The sequence below is a fragment of the Myotis daubentonii genome, chromosome 7 (assembly GCF_963259705.1).
Source record: "Myotis daubentonii chromosome 7, mMyoDau2.1, whole genome shotgun sequence".
NCBI lineage: Eukaryota > Metazoa > Chordata > Mammalia > Chiroptera > Vespertilionidae > Myotis > Myotis daubentonii.
In genome coordinates this window covers 48,680,355-48,705,593 of record NC_081846.1, presented here as the reverse complement: position 1 = coordinate 48,705,593, position 25,239 = coordinate 48,680,355, and the positions used below count along the sequence as shown (strand labels likewise).

At 38.3% G+C, this 25,239-nt stretch overlaps 1 protein-coding gene across 6 annotated transcripts in view; it reads right to left on the bottom strand.

The window, feature by feature from the left end:
• Positions 1 to 358: 358 nt before the first annotated feature.
• ABCB11 (ATP binding cassette subfamily B member 11) overlaps positions 359 to 25,239 on the bottom strand; it is an 88,142-nt gene continuing 63,261 nt past the window's right edge. For 4 of the 6 annotated variants that reach the window (XM_059704204.1, XM_059704199.1, XM_059704198.1 and 1 more), the window contains 10 exons: positions 24,872 to 25,036; positions 19,414 to 19,518; positions 19,165 to 19,326; positions 15,925 to 16,128; positions 13,975 to 14,216; positions 11,252 to 11,408; positions 9,912 to 10,109; positions 6,618 to 6,824; positions 4,406 to 4,552; positions 361 to 3,274 (listed from right to left, as the gene is read on the bottom strand). In XM_059704204.1, the coding sequence (XP_059560187.1) occupies positions 3,074 to 3,274; positions 4,406 to 4,552; positions 6,618 to 6,824; positions 9,912 to 10,109; positions 11,252 to 11,408; positions 13,975 to 14,216; positions 15,925 to 16,128; positions 19,165 to 19,326; positions 19,414 to 19,518; positions 24,872 to 25,036 (1,788 nt within the window). In that variant the 3' untranslated portion in view covers positions 361 to 3,073. Of the gene's footprint in view, positions 3,275 to 4,405; positions 4,553 to 6,617; positions 6,825 to 9,911; positions 10,110 to 11,251; positions 11,409 to 13,974; positions 14,217 to 15,924; positions 16,129 to 19,164; positions 19,327 to 19,413; positions 19,519 to 24,871; positions 25,037 to 25,239 lie in introns of all 6 variants that reach the window. The other 2 variants (XM_059704203.1, XM_059704202.1) reach the window with 2 other exon arrangements.

Here is a 25,239-nt window from a genome sequence, read left to right as displayed (position 1 = left end):
ATGTTAATTCCAAATTAGCATCAACAACTCCAAAAAAAATGACTTCAGGGCTTAGCAGGTGAGGGTGTCTTTTTCTTGGCTAGTAGGATGGCTGGAGTTAGGCAGCTGAGGCTGGAGCAGCTTCTCAAGGATGTCCAAAACTCAGACCCAATTTGTCTGTCCTCTCTGCCACCCGTAGTCATGTCCAAATGACCACGGCACGGCTGCTGTGCATTCAGGAAAGAAGAAAGAAGGAAAACTGGCTTTTGTTTTTGACACAGGCTTTATTCCAGAAGGGACAGCCTCCATAGAGACTTGTGTCTATATTTCATTGACCAAAACAGTATCATATGGCCTCCCCTGCAAAGAAGTCTGGAAAGGTGACTACTTTACTTTCCAGCCTCTGTAATCGAGGCAAGCAAAGGCAATGGGGTGTAATATGGGTGCCAAGTGGGCTAACCTATGATGCCTGACATAGTGCTCACCTGCCTGCCTGATCGCCCCTAACCGCCTTGGCCTCGGCCCCTGCCCCCATCCCTGTGGGATCAGTCCTAAACCGGCAGTCGGACATCCCCCGAGGGGTCCCAGATTGCCAGAGGGTGCAGCCTGGGCTGAGGGACACCCCACCCCTGTGCATGAATTTTGTGCACCGGGCCTCTAGTTGTTAATAATTGTAGACACTGTTCTGGGTCACCTTGAGTGAACATTTCCCTTTTTATCTCCAGCCATTCTGTTGTCTTCACATTTATCTCTTTGTATCTGAGAGTAGAAGCTGTACCTGAATTACAAACAGTAGGGAATTGCCAATTCACCAGCTGGCTATGTATTCTTCTTCCTTAATCTACTGCACATTTTGTCCAAGTGCTGATTTATTGCATTGAGTAATTGCATCCAGACAGCTATATGCCAATCATGTGTATCCTGATTACTCATTATGAGCTTTAGGATACCATACAACTCACTAATGAACACATTATAATGCTGGCCAGTGCCAATTAGATGATAATCATGTGCACTGCTTTATTTACAGTCCATCCATTTAAATTAATTGGGCATTTAATTGAACACAGTGTGAAAGAAATTGGAATTGCATTTCTCAGTTTAACTTACTTTCATCTGTCATCTCTTACATAGCAGGTAAGATTATTCACTTGATCTAGAAATTTAAAACAAATACAAATGGACATAATGCTTATTTTATAATGGCACACATACGTAAATTAATCTCAAAATGTGTTAGAAAAAGCAATAAAATTTGCAAAGTTTTAATCTCCACTAACAGCCTTATGTGAGCTGATTACAGAGAGAATCTACATGCGTAGGAGAATCCAGCTCTCAGTTGGAAATATGAGGTGGGACCTTAAACCAACCTTATGATAATGTCCTGATATTTTCTTAGGATAGGACATTTACATTTAATTAATGAATAAATATGTGGCAAATCATATTTAATTATGATCCTATGTATTTTTCTCTTTCAGGACATACTATCAAAACATTTCAGGATCTACATTTTTCAGTGAGTGTTTAATTTCCAAACATTGCATGCATGAATGTACCACTAAATTCAAAGTGTCTATTCATTGAAATAATTTCCTAAAAGCACATGTAGAATAGACATAGAGTAACTACATGAAAAATAGTTTCTGGACAAAAAAATCTAGAGGCCAACTCTTCTACTTTTTTTTTCATAGTCACATTTCTGGTTTATGGATATCTGCCTCCATATAGTTTTGAGAAGCATTAAATGACTGAGGGTCTCTTCCCAAAATAAGCAGGAAGATGTGCTGCTCCAACTATTCATAAGAATTCTTCATAGGAAAAAAATCATAAATTATTCTGATAAGTTAACTGGAACTAAACATATTTTGGAAAGAAGACCTTGGTGGAATTAATAATATGCCAATTTTCAAAGTTATATTGTGTTACACTAAGCAACCTTAGTTCTTTCCCTTTTTGCAACTCAATTCAACAGGTGATGCAAATAAAATGAATGATGTAAAGAATTTTAAAAATATATTTTTTATTTTTAAAAAAGTTTTTTTTTATTGATTTCATAGAGGAAGGGAGAGGGAGAGAGAGATAGAAACACCAATGATGAGAGAGAATCATTGATTGGCTGCCTCTTGCATGGCCCTATTGGGGATGGAGCCTGCAACTGGGACATGTGCCCTTGATCGGAATGGAACCTGGGACTCTTCAGTCCGCAGACTGACGCCCTAGCCAGTGAGCCAAACCAGTTAGGGCTGGGCTCATGTTTTTATAGGACTTGAATCATAAAGAAATAACTGAGGCTCAGACCAGGAAATACATGAACCTGGATTCTCTAACCCTGTCTGTCTGATAGAGTAGTCTCTAGTCACATGCTGCTACTAGTCTGAACTGAAATATGCAGTAAGTGTAAATACACATGAGTGTTTGGAAATTTAATATGATAAAATAACAAAATATTAATAATTTTTATATGTATTATATGTTGTGATAATATATTGGATATATCAGCTTAAATAAAAACATTATTAACATTAATTTCACCTTTTTGTTTTCCTTTCTTTAATGTAACTAGAAATTTTTAAGTTACATATGTGGCTTGCGTTAGTGACTCGTTATATTTCCTTTGAAAGGCACTGCTCTATCTTAACGGGAAGAATGAACATTTCCCACTTTTATTGTCTTGGGGCTAACAAATTATGGGCTCAAATGAAAAAAACACACCACAACAACACAAAAAACAAAAACAAAAAAACCCTCTTCTGCCCTTAAGGAATTCAAATTCTCATTTACTCCAAGACTTCTCACTGATTCCCTTGGAGCACGGGGACTGGCTCCTGCGTGGAGTAAGGCACCAGGTGATTCCTAAAAGCTGCTAGACATTGGCTTTTCGCTCACATTGGGCCTTCCTTATTTCACTTTTCTATATAGAGGCATTTAGAACTGAATTATTATCACAGGCCATTAGACGTTAGCTTGGATCCCAATGTATGGCAGTATGTGTGAAAGTAAAAATAATCATCGTATCTTCTTAAAGGAAAAAAATAACCCATGGCACTTCTGTAATTGGTGCATCATCTGTGTGTGAAATTCTAGAGTCAGGTCAACTGATAGGGGCTCCTGTAGTGACCAGTTTGTAGTAGGCTCCTTTCTGGGCCATCAGTTCTTTATGGGTCCCCTTCTCAATCACTGTCCCCTGGGACATGACAGCAATGATATTCGAGTTCTGGATGGTGGACAAACGGTGGGCAATGACAATGCAGGTCCGTCCTTCTCTGGCTTTGTCCAGGGCAACCTGCACCGTCTGCAAAAAAAAAAAAAAAAAAAAAAAAAAAAAAAAAAGCTAGAAAGATGATGCAAAGATACATGCTTGTTCCCTGGCCCACCATTGCAAGAGTTCTGTTTAATTCCACCTGAGTAACATGGCTATAGTCAGGGGTTAAACCCAAAGGTTTGACATAAAAGAAAGAAATATCTGCTGAATAGAATGCACCAATGGTTTGAATTGCAGTCCATAGACGGAGAAATGTCAGCGAAGCTAGCATGAACCAAACTACGAGGTCATGACCTAATTTCAAAATCCCTGATAGTATAGTTTGCTAAAATGAAACCAAGGAAGCAAGGTAAGGTAGAAGTCATTGATCATTCCTGATTTTGCTCTTCATCGAGGATATTTTAGCTGGCTCCAAAATGGAACCCTGGTTTTCAAGGAGTTAATCAATAGTAAATTTCATAATTGTGTTTTTTTGCTCAATTGCATCTCCTTTCATTCAAACTGCACAACAGATACCGCCTCTTACTTGGTGTTGTACGCTGCTACCTGCTCTGCACAGAACTTTAGAACTATAAAAATGGCAATGCCCAACAAATGACCTGGATTGTTTTACTTTACTTAATAAAGCTAATTCTTTGCCTTTGAAAAAATGTCACCAAGCTTAGAGAATCTTAAAAACAATTTTTATTTTAAAGTTAAACTATTTTTTTTAATTTGAAGCAACCCTATTTTAAATTACTTTCTCCAGTTCAGCAATTTTCAATCGTTGAGCTGCATGAATTTTTTAAACATGCAATACCTGACTATTTAATTGGGGGCACTGACCTCTTTCCCCTTAGACTGTCAAATAAAAAAATGACAACACCCAACACAACAATAGCTATCCAGTGTGAATAAATCAACATTATATCTCTTTTTCACAGATCAACAAAAATATATGTATATTTTTGGTGTGTCACCGAATTTTAGCAGGTAATGTGTGCCATGAGATGGAAAAGGTTGAACATAACTGCTCTAGATTATTGTCCTTCACTGCAGAGTATTGGCAATTCCTACTGTACACGAACCAGAAAACTGAAAATAGTGCCATTTTAGAAGGACAAATATTACAGGAAAAGACTCATTTATAATGATCTAAAACCTCAGAAAACCGATACATACCTTTTCACTTTCTGTGTCTAAGGCAGAAGTAGCTTCATCTAGTAGCAAGATTTTAGGATCTCTCACAATGGCCCGAGCAATAGCAATGCGTTGTTTCTCTCCCCGAGAGAGTTGAGACCCCTGGGACCCAACATTAGTTTCATATTTCTGGAAAAAGTATGATAAGTTTGAAAACCAGTAGCAGCCGTTGCTCCTATGCTGTATGGAGCCCCCATCAATGATCCCTCTGGGAACTGAAACTATTTTTTGTTTTTTGAAATTGGAAATAGTGAATGGGTCCTTCTACATTGGATGTCAAATCCATTTAGAAATCTGCGACAAACATGGAGTTTGTGATCTTTTCCTCTGGGAAACAAGGGGCCCTTTTACACCCTCCTCTGCAATTCCTTTGGTTTTGTATTTTGATCTCTTTCTCTGTGTGTGAGATTCCTCACTGCTTCCAGATTCCCTGGTTTCCAAACTCCTCTGTGGAAGATCTAAGACAGAATAATCCTAGGAAAAAGGGCCTGTGAGGGATCTTCTAGCCGAGGCCACTGTGGAGGAGGCAGCATTCTAGAACACAAGCCTAGATGTGAATCTCCGTTTTGCTGCTACTAGCTCTGTGATCATGAGAACATTATTTAAATTTCTTTGAGGAACAAACCCATCTGAAAGATGCAGATGTTAATAACTAGTTCACATATTTGTTGTGAGTTTTAGATGAAATTATGAAGGAAAATTCCTAGCTAGATTCCTGGCATGACTACATAAAAATAGTTAACGTTGATGGACTATTTACTAGGCATTAGGTACTGTGCCAAATAACTATTCTAGTCAGATTACCATTTAATAATCACAAAAATCATTTTCTCCCTATTTTACAGATTACAAAACTTAGACACACACAGCTAAGAAAATTGTGTAAAAATAGACAAATAAATAGCAGTGACAATAAATTCTAAATCCAGGTGTGTCTGGCTTCTGAACTTTTGCCCTTGACCATTACTCTGCCTGCCTTCCACAATAGGTCTGCTTCTGCCTCCCTGGCCTCCTGACAAATGCTCAACCAAGCCAACTGAGACTCATAATAGCCTACTTTGTCCTACTTTCACCACTGAGAAAAAGTGTTCAGTGAAAGGTATTATAGGTAAGTCTATCTGAGAAAGAGGCAATAAATTAACTCTAAGCCAGTGTCTCCCACAAAATGAGTAGGTGCTCAACAAAGATTTGTGGAATAAATGAATCTTTCAATGGACACAAGCTTTGCTTTTCATTTATGGTACAGCAAATAGTCATTTCCACTTTAGGCTACAAGACAGAATGAGGTCAGGAGCCCAAGACTTAGAAGCCTTTTGTGGAAAAGAGAGAAAGAAAGAAAGAAAGAAAGAAAGAAAGAAAGAAAGAAAGAAAGAAAGAAAGAAAGAAAGAAAGAAAGAAAGAAAGAAAGAAAGAAAGAAAGAAAGAAAGAAAGAAAGAAAGAAAGAAAGAAAAAGAAAGAATGGAGGGAGGGAGGGAGGGAGGGAAGAAAAAGGCCCACCACAAAAGTTATAAATGTAATCACTTACAAAGAAAAGCAATTTCCAAGTGGTATTTAAGAGAAAGCAGTGGAAAAAATTAATGCAATATTTGGCTCCTAAAATCCAGTTTCCACGTCTTAATTTTCTTTGTGATCAATCACCAAGAGAGACTTGGTAGATGAAAAACTTCAGAGTCGATACTGTGCTAAGCTCACACTTGGCTCTGGAAGAGTGTGACACGCTCAGGCAGACGCACTTTAGCCCACCAGCTGCCCTGGTTCCTGGGAAACCATTCCAGCTGCAGTCTGTGCTGCCAATAATAACAGCAGCAGCTTTCTTTGTGTGGCCATTACGTATATTCTTTCATTCTAATGTTATTTTTTACAGATGACTGAGTCTCAGGCAAGATAAGTAATTGTCCCAGCGTTACACGGCTAGTAAGTGACAGAGCTTGGGTTCAAACCGGTCTGCTTTAAATATCAGGACTTTTTTTCACTATGCCAGGCGGCTGTCCAATGTGCTAATACTTTCCTAAAGTAAACAGTATGTTGATGGGCATTTATTTTGTTTAAAAGACTGAGGTGAACCCCAGGCACTGAGAAAGAAATTGTGTTGCCTTTGACTTTCTCCTTGAGCCCAAATCATGATACTCTTTGGTTATTCTCTCTCTCCCCGTCACCATCTCCCCTAGGGAACCACTCTGACACAGTACTCACCTCTGGGAGTGACATGACAAAGTCATGCAGCTGAGCCTGCTTTGAAGCTTCTATGACTTTTTCCATGGGGATGTCTCTGGTGTTGTCCCCATACTTGATATTGTCTGTTATGCTACAGGCAAACAACACCGGTTCTTGGGAAACAATTCCAATGTTGGAACGGAGAAACTGGACATTCACCCTTTTGCTGTCATGCCCATCGATCATCTGCCAACAGAGGTAACAACCAGGGCATCAAGTTTTAGAATTCCAGCAGCAAGGAAAGTTTATATTCTAGAATTAATATTACGTAGGATATTTGCTTTGCTGAAGAGACAACAATCCCAGGACTCTTAGAAATAAATTATGTTGCCTTTGACCCTTGGAGGTGTGGTCTATCAGAATGGTGTCAAAGTTATAATCAGACTATGGTTTTGTTTGTTTGCTTCCCAAAGTTTAGCTGTACAGGTGGTACAAATGAGAAAAGTACTCAGGACAGTATTTAGTTGTGTTTTTTTTTTTAAATGTTCTTATTGATTCTTAGAGAGGTAGGGAGAGGGATAGAAAGATAGAAACATTGATAAGAAAGAAACATCATAGATTAGCTGCCTTCTGCATACCTCCTACTGGGATGGAGCCCACAACCCAGGCATATGCCCTGATCAGGAATTGAACCAGTGATCTCTTGGTTCATAGGTCAATGCTCAATCACTGAGCCACACAGGCTAGTTTTTTTTAAAGGTCTCCTTATACTTTGGTGCAGGGCATCCTCCACATATTTGTAGAACTGCTCAAATTTGAGACCCCAGAATCAAACCTGTTTCCATGAGCTTACTGACCTCAGTCTCTGCATAACTAGGTAATAGACCTGAGTAAGAAAGGAATACATTTATTCACTTAGTCAACAAACATATCTTGAATCCCCTACCACAGAGGCACTAAGCTAAGCAGTCTTTTGCCTGCTATAGAAAGAAAATATATTTTTTTAAGGAACTCACTCCTTAGTTAGGCAGTTAAGTATAGGAACTCAAATATCTACCATTTGAGCTGGTTCACTTAAAAGTACTAACATACTACTGTGAAGTATTTGGTCCTTTGATTTCAGAAAAAGACTATGGTAAATGGTGTGAACATATTATATTGTAGATAATATCTCAGCAATGAGAAAAGCAAACACTGTTAGAAAGAACATAAGGCATTCCTCAACAATTAGCCCTCTCTCATTTTCCTCTACTCATTTTCCACAGTTTGTTTAGTCTGCAAAGCACAATTAATACTTAATTAAATACTGGAGCTGTTTGCTAATTGTTGCACATGTGCTAGTATTGTAAGCTCCTAGAAGACAGAGACATGCTTCATGGTCCTTAATATCTCCCACAGGGCCCAGTGCAGTCCTGCACACCATAGGTAGCCAATTAAATGTTGAAAAGGCTGAATGCTCGCATTCAGTAGCTTCCTTAAGAGCAAAGAGGATTTTCAAACTTGTATAAAAGGTGGTATTTCTTTCTACTTAAAAATATTTATGGAAATGTTTTACAATGATAACAAAATATATTGAGTCCACGAAATGCAAGGAATCATTTTGATTTCCTCATGGACATTGCTCTCTACCTGGGAACATTCACTGAGCACATTCAGAGAAATATACATAATATGTGTGTTTTTCTCAGCATTTCTCTTCATAAAGTTATCTATGCTCATTCCAATGAAGATTAAACTACTCAGGGAAATAAAAAAGGCCTTTTTCAAAATATTAAGATGAAACAGTCAATCAAGTGTGGAGCAGAATAAAGCATTTCCAGACCCTCTCCTCTGCATCACATCTTAGAAAACTACTGTGGACATACTACAATAAGATAAGAGTGAAGAGCAAGAAAGAGAATGATATAGGGACTAGGAAATGATAGATCTAATCTAAGAAAGTATTGCAGGAAACTCAAGGTGCAAATGATTCAGCAGGTACAGGTTGTAATTAGCCAAGGCAGTGGCAGAAATGAGCGAAGGAAGCAGATCCCCCAGGATAGGTAGCAGGATAGAAACTCTGGAAGAACATAAAGACTTATAAAGGCAGAGAATACCAGAAAAATAATCTTTCAGAAAAACCAGAAAGAAAATGTAATGCTAATAGACCTCACTACTTGACTAAGGGATAAACACTATTTATTTACATAATCAGAATAAAAGCTGGTCATTGATTTTCAACTTTAAGGATCAGCCTAGAATGAAAGCATGAAAGGTAAGAAATGTTATAAACAGAATGTGAGCATTTTGTATTCTTGAGCCTATAAAAGTGTAGTTAATAGGACTTGACAGGTTAAAGGAGGAAGAGCTGAAAATAAAGGTAGAATTACTAATATTCTCATCTTAGAAAGAAAGAATTCCAGGGATGTTATCCATATGTGGTAAAAAAAGAAACAGAAGTATATTAGTTAAATTTACAAATAGAGGAACTTTTATATATCTATACTAGTATTGTGAGGGGGTGGGTAAAAGGAGAAAGAGTGGTGAGGGCCAGCTAAATTTTTATCTCTTCAAATCTAAATTTGTTAAATCACAAAACAGCAGCAGAAGCATAGTACTTAGAGGCACTGAGGTAATCATTGGAAGATCTGAAAACATCAGTGGTCAAAATAGTTGCCTTTGAGCAGAGAAATGGGGGAGTGGTAGAAAGGGTAGAATAAAAACTTGTTTTTCATTACAAATCTTTCTTATTTTATTTTATACTCCTCTGCATATATTCTTTGGAAAGAAATAAAATAAAATAAAATAAATTCTGTGGAAAATAAACAACAAAGCAAATCTGCCAATTTTTCAAATATTCTCATCAAACCTTTATGGTGCATGACTACCATTTGAGTTCCTTGTACTATTTAGACGGAAGCTTCTTAAACCAGGATTGTCTCAGATTTCTTCAAATCCCCATTCTTGCTCATCTATCACTGTGTCCCTTATCACCCCCACTTTTTTTCCGTTCCCAGTCATTAGTCTCCTGATTAGTCTGCACTTTCTGCTCCATTTACGGGTAAGTGAATGCTTCTGCTAAATACACTCATCTCCAGCATTGCAGTGTGCCCGGTTTCCCTTGCCTAACTGGTCAGCAGGCCATCTGGAACTGGGAAGAATCTGATATTAGAAATTGTGAGGTAGAATCAGGTCAACCAGCAAATGACCGGTACTGGAAACTATCCACATGGGAGGAAGGCCAAGGCTAGAGCTGTAGAGTGAGTCTGGCAAGGCGCAATCTTGAAGACCACTTTCAGGGGTGGGAGATATTCTGCAGAAAGCAAAATCCCCTAAAGCTTTTGCATTGCTTACCACCTTCCCTTGGTCAGGATCATAGAAACGCTCCAACAGCTGGACACTGGTGCTTTTGCCACATCCACTGCTTCCAACAAATGCCAGTGTTTGCCCTGGACTAACCGATATCGAGAGCCCATTCAGAACTTGTACGTCAGGTCGAGAGGGATATGTAAATTTACAGTCAATAAAGTCAATCTGCCCCTGGAAGTTATCCTGTGGATGGGAAGATTGGAATTATAAATATACCTAGTATAATCTAGAATATGGAATAATCTAGAAAATGCAACTAAATCTGAGTTTTAAATCCCTGCTTAAGATACCTTTAGCACCATGCTGCCAAAGTGCAAAGCACAAAGACAGCTATTTAATGAATTCCCTATTCCAGCAGGTGCAGAATAAAGGGAGGTTTGAGCCTTTATTTGGAAATTAAAGATATGTGAGCTCTTATTCCCATTCTAACCTAAGGGATTTCCTTGTCATCCATTACTTGACATTCTGGAAGAATGTCAAATGGAAAAGAATAGCTAGAATATATGATTACATCATAGAAGCCAGGAATTGTCCAAACCCTCTAGCTCTGTTCCCCCAAAGATTTCAAATAATAGCATTACACTTGAAATGCCTAAGCCCTGTACTGCAAACGTGAAAACCTTCAGTTGCACTATCTGAAGTATGAATTCTAGAAATGAATAGATATGTAATAGGCCACACAGAGACTTTACTTTTATTGGACTGAAAGAGAAACAGGTCATTTGATCAATTTTAAAAGATTTCTGAATTTAGTTTAGCTTTACAAAAGTTTAGATTTGTTTTGCTCTCCTGAACATTTTAGTATATTTGAAAACAAACAGAGAAGATTAAAAACTGCCTATGGAGACTATAAATTAGGAGAAGAGATATTTTGTTAAGATCAAATTAATTTTCTAGCCGCCCATATAATAAGCTAAAACTTGAACACAGATAAACATGAATTACATCAATATCACTGGACAGGAAAAACTGGTTTTTCTACATTCCATCCCAGAACATCAGCAGAAAACATGGTGTTTGGGTAGCTTCATTATTCTGGAACTAAGTGTGTTTTATAGTACACAGAATTTAGTATTCACTGGATCTTGTTGTTTTCTTCAAATGTCTGCTTTATAAATAATTTTTAATGCTAATTTACTTCATTTCTTTACATTTATAAATCTGTCTGTCCATTCTGAGTGCATATGAATGAACCCATGTGCTGCAGGAATTTAGAAGCTATGTGGGGGGGGGGGGGGTGTATGATCAGCCCCAATAGCTGTTCTTCACACGCACATAAGCACAGCCCTCCCCTACTGCCCTCATACCCCCATCTCAGTACTTACCCATTTTACACCTGCACCACTGTATACATTGATCGGGGGTCGTCGGTCCAGCAGTTGAAAAAAGCGTGCAGCTGATATCTTAGCTTTGGCATAACTTGGGGTGTAAGAGTAGGCTTTTCCAAGAGCTGTCCCACTCAGTACAACTGAAGAGATCACCCTGCAATCGGATAGACACCCATGTAGAGAGGAATGTGGTGTGTTTGGTGTGAGGGCCTGAAAGGCAGGAGTTTGGGGGTCTAGTCCTGGTTCTGTTAGCAAAGAACTGAGCAACCTTGGACAGGTCACTTTAGACTTGTCTGGGGAGCTAGGGTTGGAGAGATTAGCAGTGTTCAAATTGTGTACTATGAAAAAAGGGTGAGGGGAGGATTAAACAAGAGAAGCTCAGACATCCCAACCCCACTTCAATTACAATAACTTCTTTTTTTTTAATGTGTTTGAGAAAAGAGTTCTTAAAAAAATAAAGGGGGCATAAAAATCACCAGATTGGGTTAATTTCTTTTTTTACAATGCTAACATTTTTTGAACCTATCATAAGTGCATAGAAGAATGATTGGTGATTAATGCATCAATCTGTACCAAGCATGTATATAATTCATGCTTCAGACAGTAAAAGAAAGATATAATTGCCTGTATCCTTTTATTTGGCCCAGCTCCTAACTATATTCAACATATAGTGTGTAATTAATGAGCAAATGAGTGAATGAGTGGATGAATAAATGGAAGATGAACATGGTAAGAGATAGCTCTGTTATTATATACATTATGATACAATGGGCACCCTGAAAAGTTGTCCCAAGCACAGAGGACCTGCCTCCATAGTGGTAGGGGGCAGTGTCTTCATGTGTCTGATAGCTCAGTTCATAAGCAGGAACTGTTTTAGGCCAGATTTGCAAACCCAAACATCTCTAGGAGGCCAGTCCAAAGTTTAAAGCAATGAGAAGCAACTGGAATGAAATGGGAAGTGGTGGAAGGTGATCTAAAGAGAAGCCAGAAATTAGGAGCTTTCAAGAGCCTCTCAGTTTTTACATGTTGGCTAACAAATAACTCTTCAAAAATCTTATATAAACTAAATAAATCAGCAGTTTGTGATTCAGGATTTAAGTTAGTAAATGAGCAAAAATTTAGAAAAGAGACTTTCCTGGTTGGGGTCAGGGTAATGGGGCAAGAGGAAAAAAAATTCTTCTATGTTGAATATCAAAGGCAAGAAGACAGAACTCATGACTTGGGAATGAACCCAAAAGAACAGATTTCTATTAGGGCCACTTTCCTTAATGCTCTCCAGGCCTTTCTCATACCATTTCCCCCTACCACACTTATGCCCTCCCACCCTCCACAGCACACCCATATACATGTCCCTTGGTGTCCTGACACCCTCAGGCTCTCTCCTCTGGAAATGTGAGAAACTGGACTCAAAGCGAATCTCATAGCAGAGCAGGATCCAGCTTTAAGAAAGGAACATGATTCTCCTGAACTGCCTTTTTCCATCTTCACCTAGAAGGAGTCAGCTGGAAACATGCCCTTTTGGTAAGAAGTAGAGTTCAAATAAGGTAGTTCTCTGAACCATCTTATTCATCCACTCATTCACTCATTTGCTCATTCCAGGCCTCTAGATTTTCTCAGCATTAGCCAGTCTGGTAGATTATGAAAATGGTTTATTCATCCTATTTTTATGTATGCACTCCTTTGCAATATGACTTTTTTACTCCTCTGTGACATAGTGATTTATAATGAGAAACATTTAACTTTGCCCAGTTCCTGACACAGAGCACCTAAGCCCTTGAAATTTCTCATATATGAAGAGCAATCATGTTAGTGAAATAACTTTTGGAAAGGGGTGTAACTTTCAGTCTCTTCCACCACATTTCACCTCCAGGGAAAGATACAGGGTCTGAGGGTTCTGAGGGTGGTAAGGTGGGTGGCCTTGTAGGACTATGTCCTTCATGTGTGGGCTCTGATGCTATCTCCTGGCACATGGTGCCAGAATGAAGTTGAGTTGTGGGACTCTGGTGTCAGAAGTGTTGTGTGATAGTAGGATGAGAATAAAGGAGAAACATATCAGATACTTTCATCAAAAGGTGGACTACAGTTCTCTAGTCTTTAAATATGGGCTTGATTGTGTGACTTTCTTTGGTCAAAGAGATATCCTATATAATAAAAGCCCAGCGACCAAATGGCAGAATGAACAGAACAACCAGTCAACCAGTCACTATGACACACACTGACCACCAGGGGGCAGATGCTCAATGCAGGAGCTGCCCTGTGGTGGTCAGTGCACTCCACAGTGGGAGCACCACTCGGCTGACAGGGATGAATGGCGCTCCCACAGCAGCTGATCCCTGCAGGCCACGCCCCCCACCAGTGCACGAATCCCATGCACCAGGCCTCAAGTTAGAAAATAAGATGCATGCAGACTTGAAAAGTGCTTGCACATTGGGACTTGCTCTCTTTGGTGCACTTGGAACTCTGAGACCATAATGTGAAGAAAACACGCTCACCTACTAGAGCGTCCCTGTGGAGACAGAAGCCCACTCAGAAGCTTGACTGTGTTGGCCCAGTCCAGAAGAACCACCCTGAAAATCTACAGAATCTTGAGAAATAATAAATCCCAGCTGTTTAAGACATCCACTTTGGGATGGTTTTTAAGCAGCAAAAAGCTTACTTACAGAACTAGGCTATTCTTCCCAGAATATTGATATTTTATGACCTTGGCCTATACTCCTCACCTGAACACGTAGCTGAAATGGAGCCCCTCGTTGTAGATTAAGTAACCTCCATATCTGTAGGAAGCAGAATTAGCAACAAACACAATGCATTGGGAAAAACCAAAGCAGAATCCATAAACATTTGCTTTTCGAATGGCTGTCTTGAATGGCTTCACCAGCTCTCTCTCAAATGCTTCAATAAACTGCCTCTCCTTTCCAATTCCAGCAATAGTGCGGATATTACTGAGGGCTTCACTTGTAATCTGAAGGATGAAAAAGAGTCTTAGGAATAAAAGAGCAAAAATTACTTTCGTGACATTTCAGCTGCTACATGGATTAGACTATAGTGCAAATGGCAGAATGTGGTACAAATCGCAGACAAAGGATCATCAGGCAACACAGAAAAGTTGTTGGAGATCAACTCAACAGGAATGCAAGACATTCTGCCAGCTGAACTCAAGTTCTACTTCATACTAACATGGCTGTGTTGCTTCCACTTGTGGAAGAGAGGAGATGGGAGATACACATGGTAATCCTTGAAAGCTTTTTATCTTCATCGTTAATTCATTTAAAATGTCTACAATGGGCCCGGCAGGCGTGGCTCAGTGGTTGAGCATCGACCTGTGAACCAGGAGGTTGTGGTTTGATTCCCGGTCAGGGCACATGCCTGGATTGCAGGCTCGATCCCCAGTGTGGGGAGTGCAGGAGGCAACCGATTGATGATTCTCTTTCATCCTTGATGTTTCTATCTCTCTCTCTCCCTTCCTCTCTGAAATCAATAAAAATAAATATATTTTAAAAAAATGTCTACAATGGTATCTTTAGATGTCTTCGGAGACAAAAGGTTATTTAACATAGCTTCCATTTCCTTAATAAGTTAATCTGACCAAATATTATTTAAGTTAAATTAAGTGTAAAGTTTATCTTTTGGTTTATTCTCTGACTTTGTTTCAATCCATACTCAGGGTAAATAATCAGCTTCTGAATTAGGTCTTGTCCTAAACAAAGACACAACCATTGGCATATGAAATCCTTTTGGCTTCTGCCTGCTTAGGCAGTGTTCACATTCTCTCTTTTAAAAGAGGCAAAACCTAGATTATAGTAAATTTGCTTAAAGAGTAAGGGTGTGTATGTGCATGATTTCTTATACTTAATAAATGTCCATGCTGTCATTCCCTCATTTGCTCCTGATAACCAGATATTAATTCGAACATACTTTTAAAAGTGCGTAACTAAGCTTGGCCAATGTTGCTCAGTGGTTGAGCATCCACCCAGGAACCAGGAGCTCACAGTTGATTTCTGGTCAGAGCACATGTCCAGGTTGCAGGCCCGATCTCTGGTGGGGGGCATGCAGGAGGCAGCTGATCAGTGATGTTTCTCTCTCATTGATGTTTCTATCTCAATCCCTCATCCTTCCTTTCTCTTTAAAAATCAATAAAAACATATTTTTTTAAAAAGTGCATAACTAAAACTTAATTGTATTTGAAATCTAAGTTGTACCTCATGGTTCTGTTTAGGAAAGACATTTACCACAAATCTAACAGGCATTAAAGTGTGAAATTAAAAGTTTGTGCCATTAAAAAGATAACTCTTCTCCAAGTGGGCCGCATGACCTGGGGAAATCATTAAGATGAAAAAACTGAACAGACAGAAAGCTGAACTATCTGGTCTTGCAAATGAGAATACACCAGACTGGGATGTGGGGAAAATAACTATATTGAGAGGAAATTGAACACGTAACCAAATTGAACATGCCCCACTGTCTGTCCACACCTACTCAAACCCTGTGTCAGAACTTGGTTGTCATAGCCTTTGAGCAGAAGCACATATGAAAAGGGCTCGTGGGAGGTTGCTAACCATGAAAGCTGTAGGTGAACAGCGTCCTAAGTCTCTTTGTACTACACACTCATTCTTATAACAGTGACAGCCATTCAGCCATAGGCGGTCTACAAACCGGGTCCGTAAGGTTACCTGTCCCGCCGACTCCAGAGCCTGCTTGTCTTGAGAGGCAAATCCTGTCAACATTCTGGTCTGTACGGCTCCCGATAAAGCCAGGAAAGGGAGGAAACATACTATGACCAAGCTTAACTTCCAGCTACAGAAGAAGGCAACGATCATGGCCACAACGATGTTAGTGAGGGAATTGACCATCATCCCGATTTGAGAGCCAGCAGCCTGCAAACCAAAAGCAATCACGCAAGCTCAGACATGGAGTCTCTTTTACCAGATACCATCACGTGACAAAGCTATTTTATTCCAAAAAGATCGTTTTTAAAAAATTATTATGATAAAAATACATAGCATCATGTTTATTATTTTACCCATTCATAAGTGTACAATTCAATGGCATTAAATACATTCACATTGTTGTGTAACTATCACCATCATCTATACCCCAAACCTCTCATCATCCCCAACAAAATTCTGTGCCCATTAAATAATAGTCCCCATTCCTGCCTCTCCCAAACCCCTGATAAGCTCTATTCTATTTTCTGTATTTATGAATTTGCCTTTTCTAGGTACCATGAATCAGTGAAATTATATAACATATTTCTGTGTCTATCTTATTTTACTAAGCATAATGCTTTCTAGGTCTATTTGTGTTATAGCATGTACCAGAATTTTATTTCTGTTTTTAAATCAAAGTATAGTTAACATACAATAGTATATTAGTATTTGCAACATAGGGATTTAACATTTAAATATCTTAAAAAGAATCACCATGATAAGTCTAGTAAGCATCTATATCACCATATGAAGTTATTATATTCCCTATGTTGCACATTACATCCCTATGACTTAGTTTATAACTGAAAGTTTTACCTCTTAATTCCCTTCACTTATTTCACCCATTCCCCCACCTCCTCCTCTGGCAACCATCAGTTTGTTTCTTATATCTGTGAGTCTGTTCATGTTTTGTTTTGTTTATGCATGGGTTTTGTCTTTTAGATCTCTCATATAAGTGAAATTATATGGTATTTGTCTTTGTCTGACTTATTTCACTTAGCACAGTACTTTCTAGGTCCATCCATGTTGCTGCAAATGGCAGTGTTTCATTATATATTATATATTTTTTAATCATCTGTTGATGGACATTTAGATTGCTTTCATATCTTGGTTATTTTAAATAATGCTGCAATTAAAGGGTGCATATATCTTTTCAAATTAGTGTGTTCATTTTCTTTGAATAAATATCCCGAAGTGGAATTGCTAGGTCATTTCTTTTAAAGCTGAATAATATTCCATTGTATGTATAGACCACACTTTGCTTATCCATTCATCTGTTGATAAACACTTGAGTGTTTTCACCTTTTGGACATAACAAACAATTCTGCTATGAATATTGGTGGACAAATATTTGTTTGTGTCCCTGCTTTCAATTCTTTTGGATATATATCTAGGAATGGAATTACTGGGTCATACGGTAGTTCTATGTTTTAAAAGGTAGGTTATTTTAAATAATGGGCTTCCCTAATGCATTTGAAGGCTAGATTAATAAAAATTTATTTTATTCACAGCTTCTTGGGATCTGTTGCCTGATTTCATTTCACGGGTGTCAGAGCTAGAGTAGGCAGTGTGAGATTAATTCAGTCCTAAACGTGGGCTGCATGTCTTTCAGGTATTTATGCATTTGGCTTCCTTGAAAATACTCATGCATTGGGCTTGTAATAATATTACTTATTATTCAGTGAAGATTGATGCTTGCTCTATAATTACCATTTTGAAATTCATACAAGACTATGAAAAGACACCACTTTGATTCTCACTGAAGTTAGCCTGCTCATTGGTACCAAATTACATGCTGACTTAGTACACAGATGTTTAGCCAACACAGGGAGACAAAGTGGATTTGGTCTCAATATAGGTAGAGATTGAAGCATTGTGGTGATTACTTATATTAATCAAAAGTATTCAATTGTTCCAAGTCTTCATTTCACTTGCAGCTATGCAAATATGACCAAAGGTTGGTGCCTTCTGTGTAGAAAACACGTGGGTGGGTACAAGTACAGGACTGCTTTTCAAAATTGAAGAGACTTTAGCATTATTTAAGGCAACTAAAGGTAAGCTATTAGGCAACCATGGGTGCTAAGGCAGTGCTATTAAAAAATAATCTGCATCTTCATACTGTATGCAAGACCCAAACAGAATAGGAACACTGTGGTCAAAAAGTTTCCATGTGTTGGTACTAACTGCCTTGAAGAAAGAAATAAACCTAAATTAAGAATTTCTTATTTGTATACCTATGTTCATAGCATCATTATCCACAGTAACCAACATGCCTATCTATGGAGGAACAGACAAAAAGTTGGTCTACATATGCAATGGTATATTATTCACTCTTAAAAAAGAAATAAAAGTATGACAACGGGGGGGGGGGTGAGGGCACGAGCGGGGGCAGGGTAGAGGGTAACGTGGGGACAAGGACACATATGTAATATCTTAATCAATAAAAATATATTTAAAAAAAATAAAATAAAATAATAAAAAAAATATTTCTATCCATTTTGAAGGAAAAACAAACTTCTACCTTACACCAATATGAAAGTAAATTTGACCTGGGTTAGTAATCTCATTTTTAAAAAAATATTAGAAAAACTCTTAGAAACCTTTTATTTAAAGGATAAATAACATTTTTGTGAGATGATTAGATACTACCCTCTGAATTCTAGCGAGAGTGAATAACCTTTAAGAGCCCCTTGCAGATTGAAGGATAGAAAAATGGAAAGAGTATGGTTTATTTACATAACCCAAGTTTAAGAGTAAGGTGAATGAGACACTAGAATACTCGGATGATGAGAGTGAAATTGGTACAGACTTTCTCTAAGCAGTAAAACAATGCTTATTAAACCTTTCAAAATGAGTATACTTTCAGTATAAGCCAATGATTACACTTTTGAGAACAAAGAACAATGAAGGATGTGCTAAACTACTTAAAGAGGCTTCTTCCCACACACTTTGCCTCCACCCTGAGAGGAAATCCAAAACCCTGATATATTTTGACTCATGCTATAAGATTAGTTCTGGGCACTGCCTGTTTCTCAGCATTGGAAATGCAGGGAAATGTGGCTCTGGGGTATCCCAATCCTGCAAGGTCCTATTTCATAGGAAATACATAGGTGATTGTCTGAAGGCTGAAAAGAAAGAAAATGTACTCCAGGTACAACAGCCCTAGCCCATACCCTCTACACCCCCACCCTGTCCGTAGCTTACCCCTTGAACTTGGGAAGCATCTGTAGCAAGCCTTGTTGTCAGTGCTCCAGGGCTATTTCGGAGGTCATCAAACCAGCCAATGTCTTGCCCCAATATTGCTCTGAAACCAAATTTACGTAGCCTTTTTGTGAGGAGTTCTCCAGATTTAGCAAAAGCGTATCCCTAAAACATAAAAGAGTTTTTAGTGATATGTTAACAGGGAAAAGAGGGAAATAGCTTAATCACTTATTCAAAAATAAAATTCCTTACCTGCAGAAATTGAGTGCAAAGGGATACACAGCCCATTGCTACAAAAAGCAGGCACACACCATTGATCTGTGACCTTTGTTCTTCTTTATCAGGAAGTGAAAAAGTCTTTGCAAGACAGTAAGCAAGAAAGTGACTTTATTATTACAAAAAAAATCAAATTTCTTTTAGAAGTTTCTCTTAAGCATTGAGTTAAAAACGATTTCACTTTAAACATTAAAGTGATTCATGTTTACCAGTAATTAAACCAAAGTTAACTTGGAGTGTGTGTACTTTAATTCCCAGTGGGGAAGGAAGCCTGGAGAATGAAAACCAATGGTTATGATTGACAGACTTTTTGTCTTGTTTCTTTACCTGATGTAGGCAATTGTGTTGGCTTTCCTTTGAAATAGATGAAAAACTGTTATGAAATGCCTCAAATCTTTTATGCAATTAGGTAAAGAAAGGAAAGGAAGGAAGGAAGAAAGGAAGGAAGGAAGGAAGGAAGGAAGGAAGGAAGGAAGGAAGGAAGGAAGGAAGGAAGGAAGGTAGGTTATTTGAGAATCCGGGAATGTTATCTGGTACACAACTCAAAGTATTATGACCTCTGTCTTTCTTCAATAATAAATGCACTAAAGATGATGTTCCCACTCAGGTACATTGCCTGTTATTAGTTTTTTAGAATATATATATATATATATATATATATATATATATATATGTAATATGTATATATGTATCATATATATGTATAATGTATAATTATATATATATAATTTAAAAAGCAACTAGCTATCAAGGTATTGACTGGAATTGGCTTAGGAGAGAAAAAAGTTTCAATCCATCTGAGGCTGAGGTTGTTGGCTCTAAATCACCAGACGCTGAAAACATTCCTTTCAAAAAACTATGAAAATTGTGAGTGGGTTTTCTCAGCCTATAGTAAGTAGTAAACTATACTCACAAGTACCTATATTCTGCACTTACAGACATATGCTCAACTAATGGATTGGGGACTAAGCTGTTGCAATAAGAAAATGAAGAGAACAGCCACATATTCTAATGACATTGCCCTACAGTGAAAGGGGTTTTAGGTACAACAACACCTTCCTAGTTCAGACTAGATGAGGGAACTGGAGGGTTCAGAAAAAAAGCATACTTTATAGAGCTGTACAATCAATCCTTATTTATTGCTCAAAGGCAACCAGTTATTCAATAGATATTTACTGAGTACCACTGTATGCCAAATAAATATCCTGAAAACAATGTACACTACTCCATTAACAGATCCTTTTTTGTAAAGCCGACATAACCTATTCTTTTTAAAAATATATATTTTTTATTGATTTCAGAGAGGAAGGGAGAGGGGGAAAGGGATAGAAACATCAATAATGAGAGAGAATCATTGGTTGGCTGCCTCCTGCATGGATCAAATCTGACCAGGAATTGAACTGTGACCTCCTGGTTTATAGGTTGACACTCAACCACTGAACCATGCCGGCCAGGCCAAAGTAACTAGTTCTAAATATCATAAATTCCAAAGTGGGAAAAGGGTTCCAGATGAATGAGATTTACTGTTTCTAGGACAGAAAGTTTCTAGAGCCTTCATGGTTCTTTATACAAGTAAAAGTGGTTTCAGGAGTCACCACCGTCATTCTCCCAGCATAGACTAGCTCACATTTTTACTTTATAAAGTTTTAAAATTCAGGACTTTAAAGATATATTTCAGTTTGCTTTTTTAAAGCACTATACAAATCCCCTGCAAACCCAAATTGTGATGACACGATGTCCATTCCTCCCTAAGGTCACCTATTATATTCACAGACTATAGTATAGAGCTGTAGATTATCCAGTTTAACTCTTATTTTCCAGATGGAAAACTAAAGCCAAAACATCAAATCTTTTTTTTTGCAAGTTCATGCAGCTAGTGTCCAGAGCAAAAAATGATAATCTATCTATCCATAATCTTTTTAAATAACATTCTGCCCCATGAGTTCTTTGTACTTTCTTTGTTCTTGCAAGTTAAAGGGCTATCCATCAATAGGTTCCTCTGTTCTTAGAATAGTGGTTTGAGCATACATCAGTGCCACTCTTTTAATGGAAATCCCCTTACAGTGAAAAAAAAATTCACTACACTCTTGCTATTTACCAGATGCCAAATGTGTTGCTTAACCTAATTTAACTTGTAAGGACTTCCTTAAATTGGGATTCTTAACACGACTCAGTGTGGTAGATTTTCTTGCCCCATGTAATAGATGAGGAAACTGAGGTTCATCAAGGAGAAGCCCTTTGCCCAAATGCACAGAGTTCAGAGCAAAGACTACTACAAATCCAGGGCTAGTTGACTCCACAGTTCATGCTTTCCCTATCCAAATTGCTGTGCTTGGAACACTTGGCACATTTTCCAAATCAAAAAGACCCAGGGAATGTGAGTCAGATAAATTATGCCTTACATGTATATTGAGGCTTCACTAGATTAGCAATCAGGCTCCTAGTAATACCCAATAATTTGCTGAGACCATGTGCCAAACTATGGTCTCAATACACTAAATGTGAACATTGTGCCCTTTACATATGTCAGAATGAAAATAGCGCCATTAAAAGCAGACTATTATCTGACTCATGATTATAAAAATATCATGAATCTACTGATGAATATGTGATAATTATACTAAGAGACAACCAGAAACAATCTTTATTACCAGAGAGGAAAAATAGTAGTCTGTTTAGCATCATTCTCTTAGCAAATATAACTCTGTGAGGATATTAACCATGAGAAGACTTTGGGTTTCACCAACTAGACCAAGACCCTGCTACTCTCATCCTGCAGCCCTTAAGTGGAAAGCTCAATTGCTTGGGTTAAGTTTTTCCTAAGATTTCTGGTTGTGACCAGAAGAATCACAGAGAATATTCTCACCACCAATAAATGGTGGGTGCTCTAGGAGGGCAGGGGTTATAGATGAATAATCAAGTTTTTTTCTGTCTTGGTCATTTCATAGATCACTAGAGCTGGAAGGTATCTTATAAATTATCTTAGTCAGTCCTTCATTTTAAAGTTCAGGAAACAGAGGTCTAGAAAAGTGCTATGATGGGATCCCATATGACTTATGAAGCTCCCCTCCCTCCACATACCCCCCTCACCCCCCGTTATGGCAGTGAAGGGCTCTGGCTAGGTTTCTATGGAAATTGATGAATTCTACACCAAAAGCAATAATAATAATAATAATAAAAATAAATATAGTATTTTATAAATAACTAACAGAGCCAGTTTCAGAAGTAAAGTCTCCTGACAGGAAAACCAGGATTCTTTCCACAGCAGTTCATATATAGGATGAAGTTGGGTGAGTATATTCCTTACTGTGCTTTTATAAAACAGAAGGAAATGATCAGCAAAGATGCTGACCTCCTGGATTTATTTTAAAAACAAACATCTAGGCCAGTGATGGCGATCCTATGACATGCGTGTCAGAGGTGACACGTGAACTCATTTTTTGGTTGATTTTTCCTTGTTAAATGGCATTTAAATATATAAAATAAATATCAAAAAATATAAATCTTGGTTTTACTATGGTTGCAAATATCAAAAAATCTCTATATGTGACACGGCACCAAAGTTAAGTTAGGGTTTTCAAAATGCTGACACGCCGAGCTCAAAAGGTTCACCATCACTGATCTAGGGCATAGTCTTGAGTCTTTATAGGTTCAAATCTATCCCCTGAACCTTCTACATCTACATCACTGCTAAGTACAATGCATTTCCAGAGCTTCTCGCTGCTAGACTATCACCTTTATGACAGCAGGAAGGGGCTTTGATTTTCTTGTTCACCACTCTGCTAGTCCCAAGACCAGCAACAGTGTCTGATAAACAATAAGTGATCAATAAATGTTTGTTGAATAATTATATTATGAGTGGATTTTTTTTGTTTAATGCCTGTCTTCCTCAGAGACTTAAAATGCCATTAAGGAAGACACCATGACTGATAACTGCATTTCCAAGTTCTTAGCACTGTGCCTAGGGCAGATAACAAATATCTGTTGAGTGAACAAATATTTCTATTATTTTAGGATATTGCACTTAGTATACACTAAGATATATAAATTAATTATTTAAAATATTTTCAGCATAAAGGTTTTACATAACTAGAAATTCAATTTACCAGAGTTGAAGGTCCCCTGTGTTTTCAATGACCTCTCCCTGAAGTGAACATGATTTCCTCACTGACCACAAGGGGGCAGTGTGAAAACTGAAACCCAGGCTTGGGCCCTCCCTACAGGATTGACGATTTTGTCTGTGGACTAGCCAGGTCTTTATGTACAACTTATGCCTGTGGGGACATTTTTTCTGGTCAGGAGCTCTGCTAGAGAGACAAGGAGAGGGGAAGGGAGGGAGAGAGGGAGAGAGAGAGAGAGAGAGAGAGAGAGAGAGAGAGAGAGAGAGAGAAAGAGAAAGAGAGAGAGAACAGAGACAGAGACAGAATAACTAAAATTTAGGACTCCTACTAAGCTCTGACAATGTGGTGTGCTGGCAGATCCTTTAGACTAGGCTTCTGAAAGGCTGGGTTCTAGTCCTGGCCCTATCACTTAATGCCTGTGTTACCTTGAACAAGTTCATAAAGGTTCTCTAGATTCTAGGTTTGCCTTTCTGTTGACCTCACAAGATAGTGTGTGTGTAAATTACAACTAAGAACACTTGATAGCATTTTGATAAATAATTTTGTAATGATAAGGTTTTATTAGAACCTGACTCTATAGAAACACTGCTTCAATTTGAATCTTAGATTCACTACTTGCTATCCTAAGTTCTCTGTGCCTTGGTTTGCTCCTGTGTAAAATGGGAACAATAGGAATACCTACTGCAGATGGTTATTAGGAGAGGTTAATGTGCTGTTATATGACAGTGGTTAGCTAGTGTCTACTGTTCGTAGTTATTTTTTATTATAGCAATGAAGTCAGATGGAGAATACTCAAAACGTCTAGGAAGTGAAAAACTGACATAAATGTCATCTTTTCCCATTCCTATTTTACTTCACTCTCCTTTCCCATTTTCTCTCTGATCAGCAGGAAGGCAGGGTATTACACAACGTACTCTAACACTTGCTATTATAAGTAAAACTTTGTACCTCAGCTGTTCCGCAAGATAAAAATAGCCCTAAAATTCTTTTGTATTATTCAACAAACCTGTTTGCATTCTGATTTGGTTTGCATGTAGGTTACTCGCCCTCTTCTAACAGTAAATTTGAAGCCTTAGTGCAGTTTTATAGACTTGATGACGGTGAGTGTCCTGCCAGCCCAAATGGCAGTGCTCGGCTTCGCCTTCTTACCTTCTGTGCGATGCGACACTTGAGGCATTTTAATTCTTTAGAGATGAGAAAAAAACTAAACACGTTACCTGGTAAGTAAAGAGCCAACCTATCAAAAACGACAATATCCACTGATAGAAGCACCAAAGGTAAGGAGAATAAAGATAGTCCAGCCGTTTGCTTACCCCAAGAATCTGGCTGAATAAAAAGGCATAGAGGGGTGTGACTGCCCCGTTGACAGCGGCACCCACAGACCCCACCACCATGTAGGGCCATTCTGGAGCATTGAGTTTCAGAATCCTCCGAACCGGGGCAGGTTCAATTTCTTCTTCCACAGGAACGTTCTTGTCCTGGAGGGGAGAGAGGGTTAGATTAATCATTCAAATGTACACACAGACACTTTTTTACATACTATTTTGTTATATAGCAGACCCTTTAGCATTCACAGGTGGAAGAGTCATGTTTTGACTGGTTATGAGTGACCTCAAAGATCTGTGAGGAGTGGTGATTTGTTATTTTGTGAGGACTGGTTTTAAATTTCTTGAGACCCAGC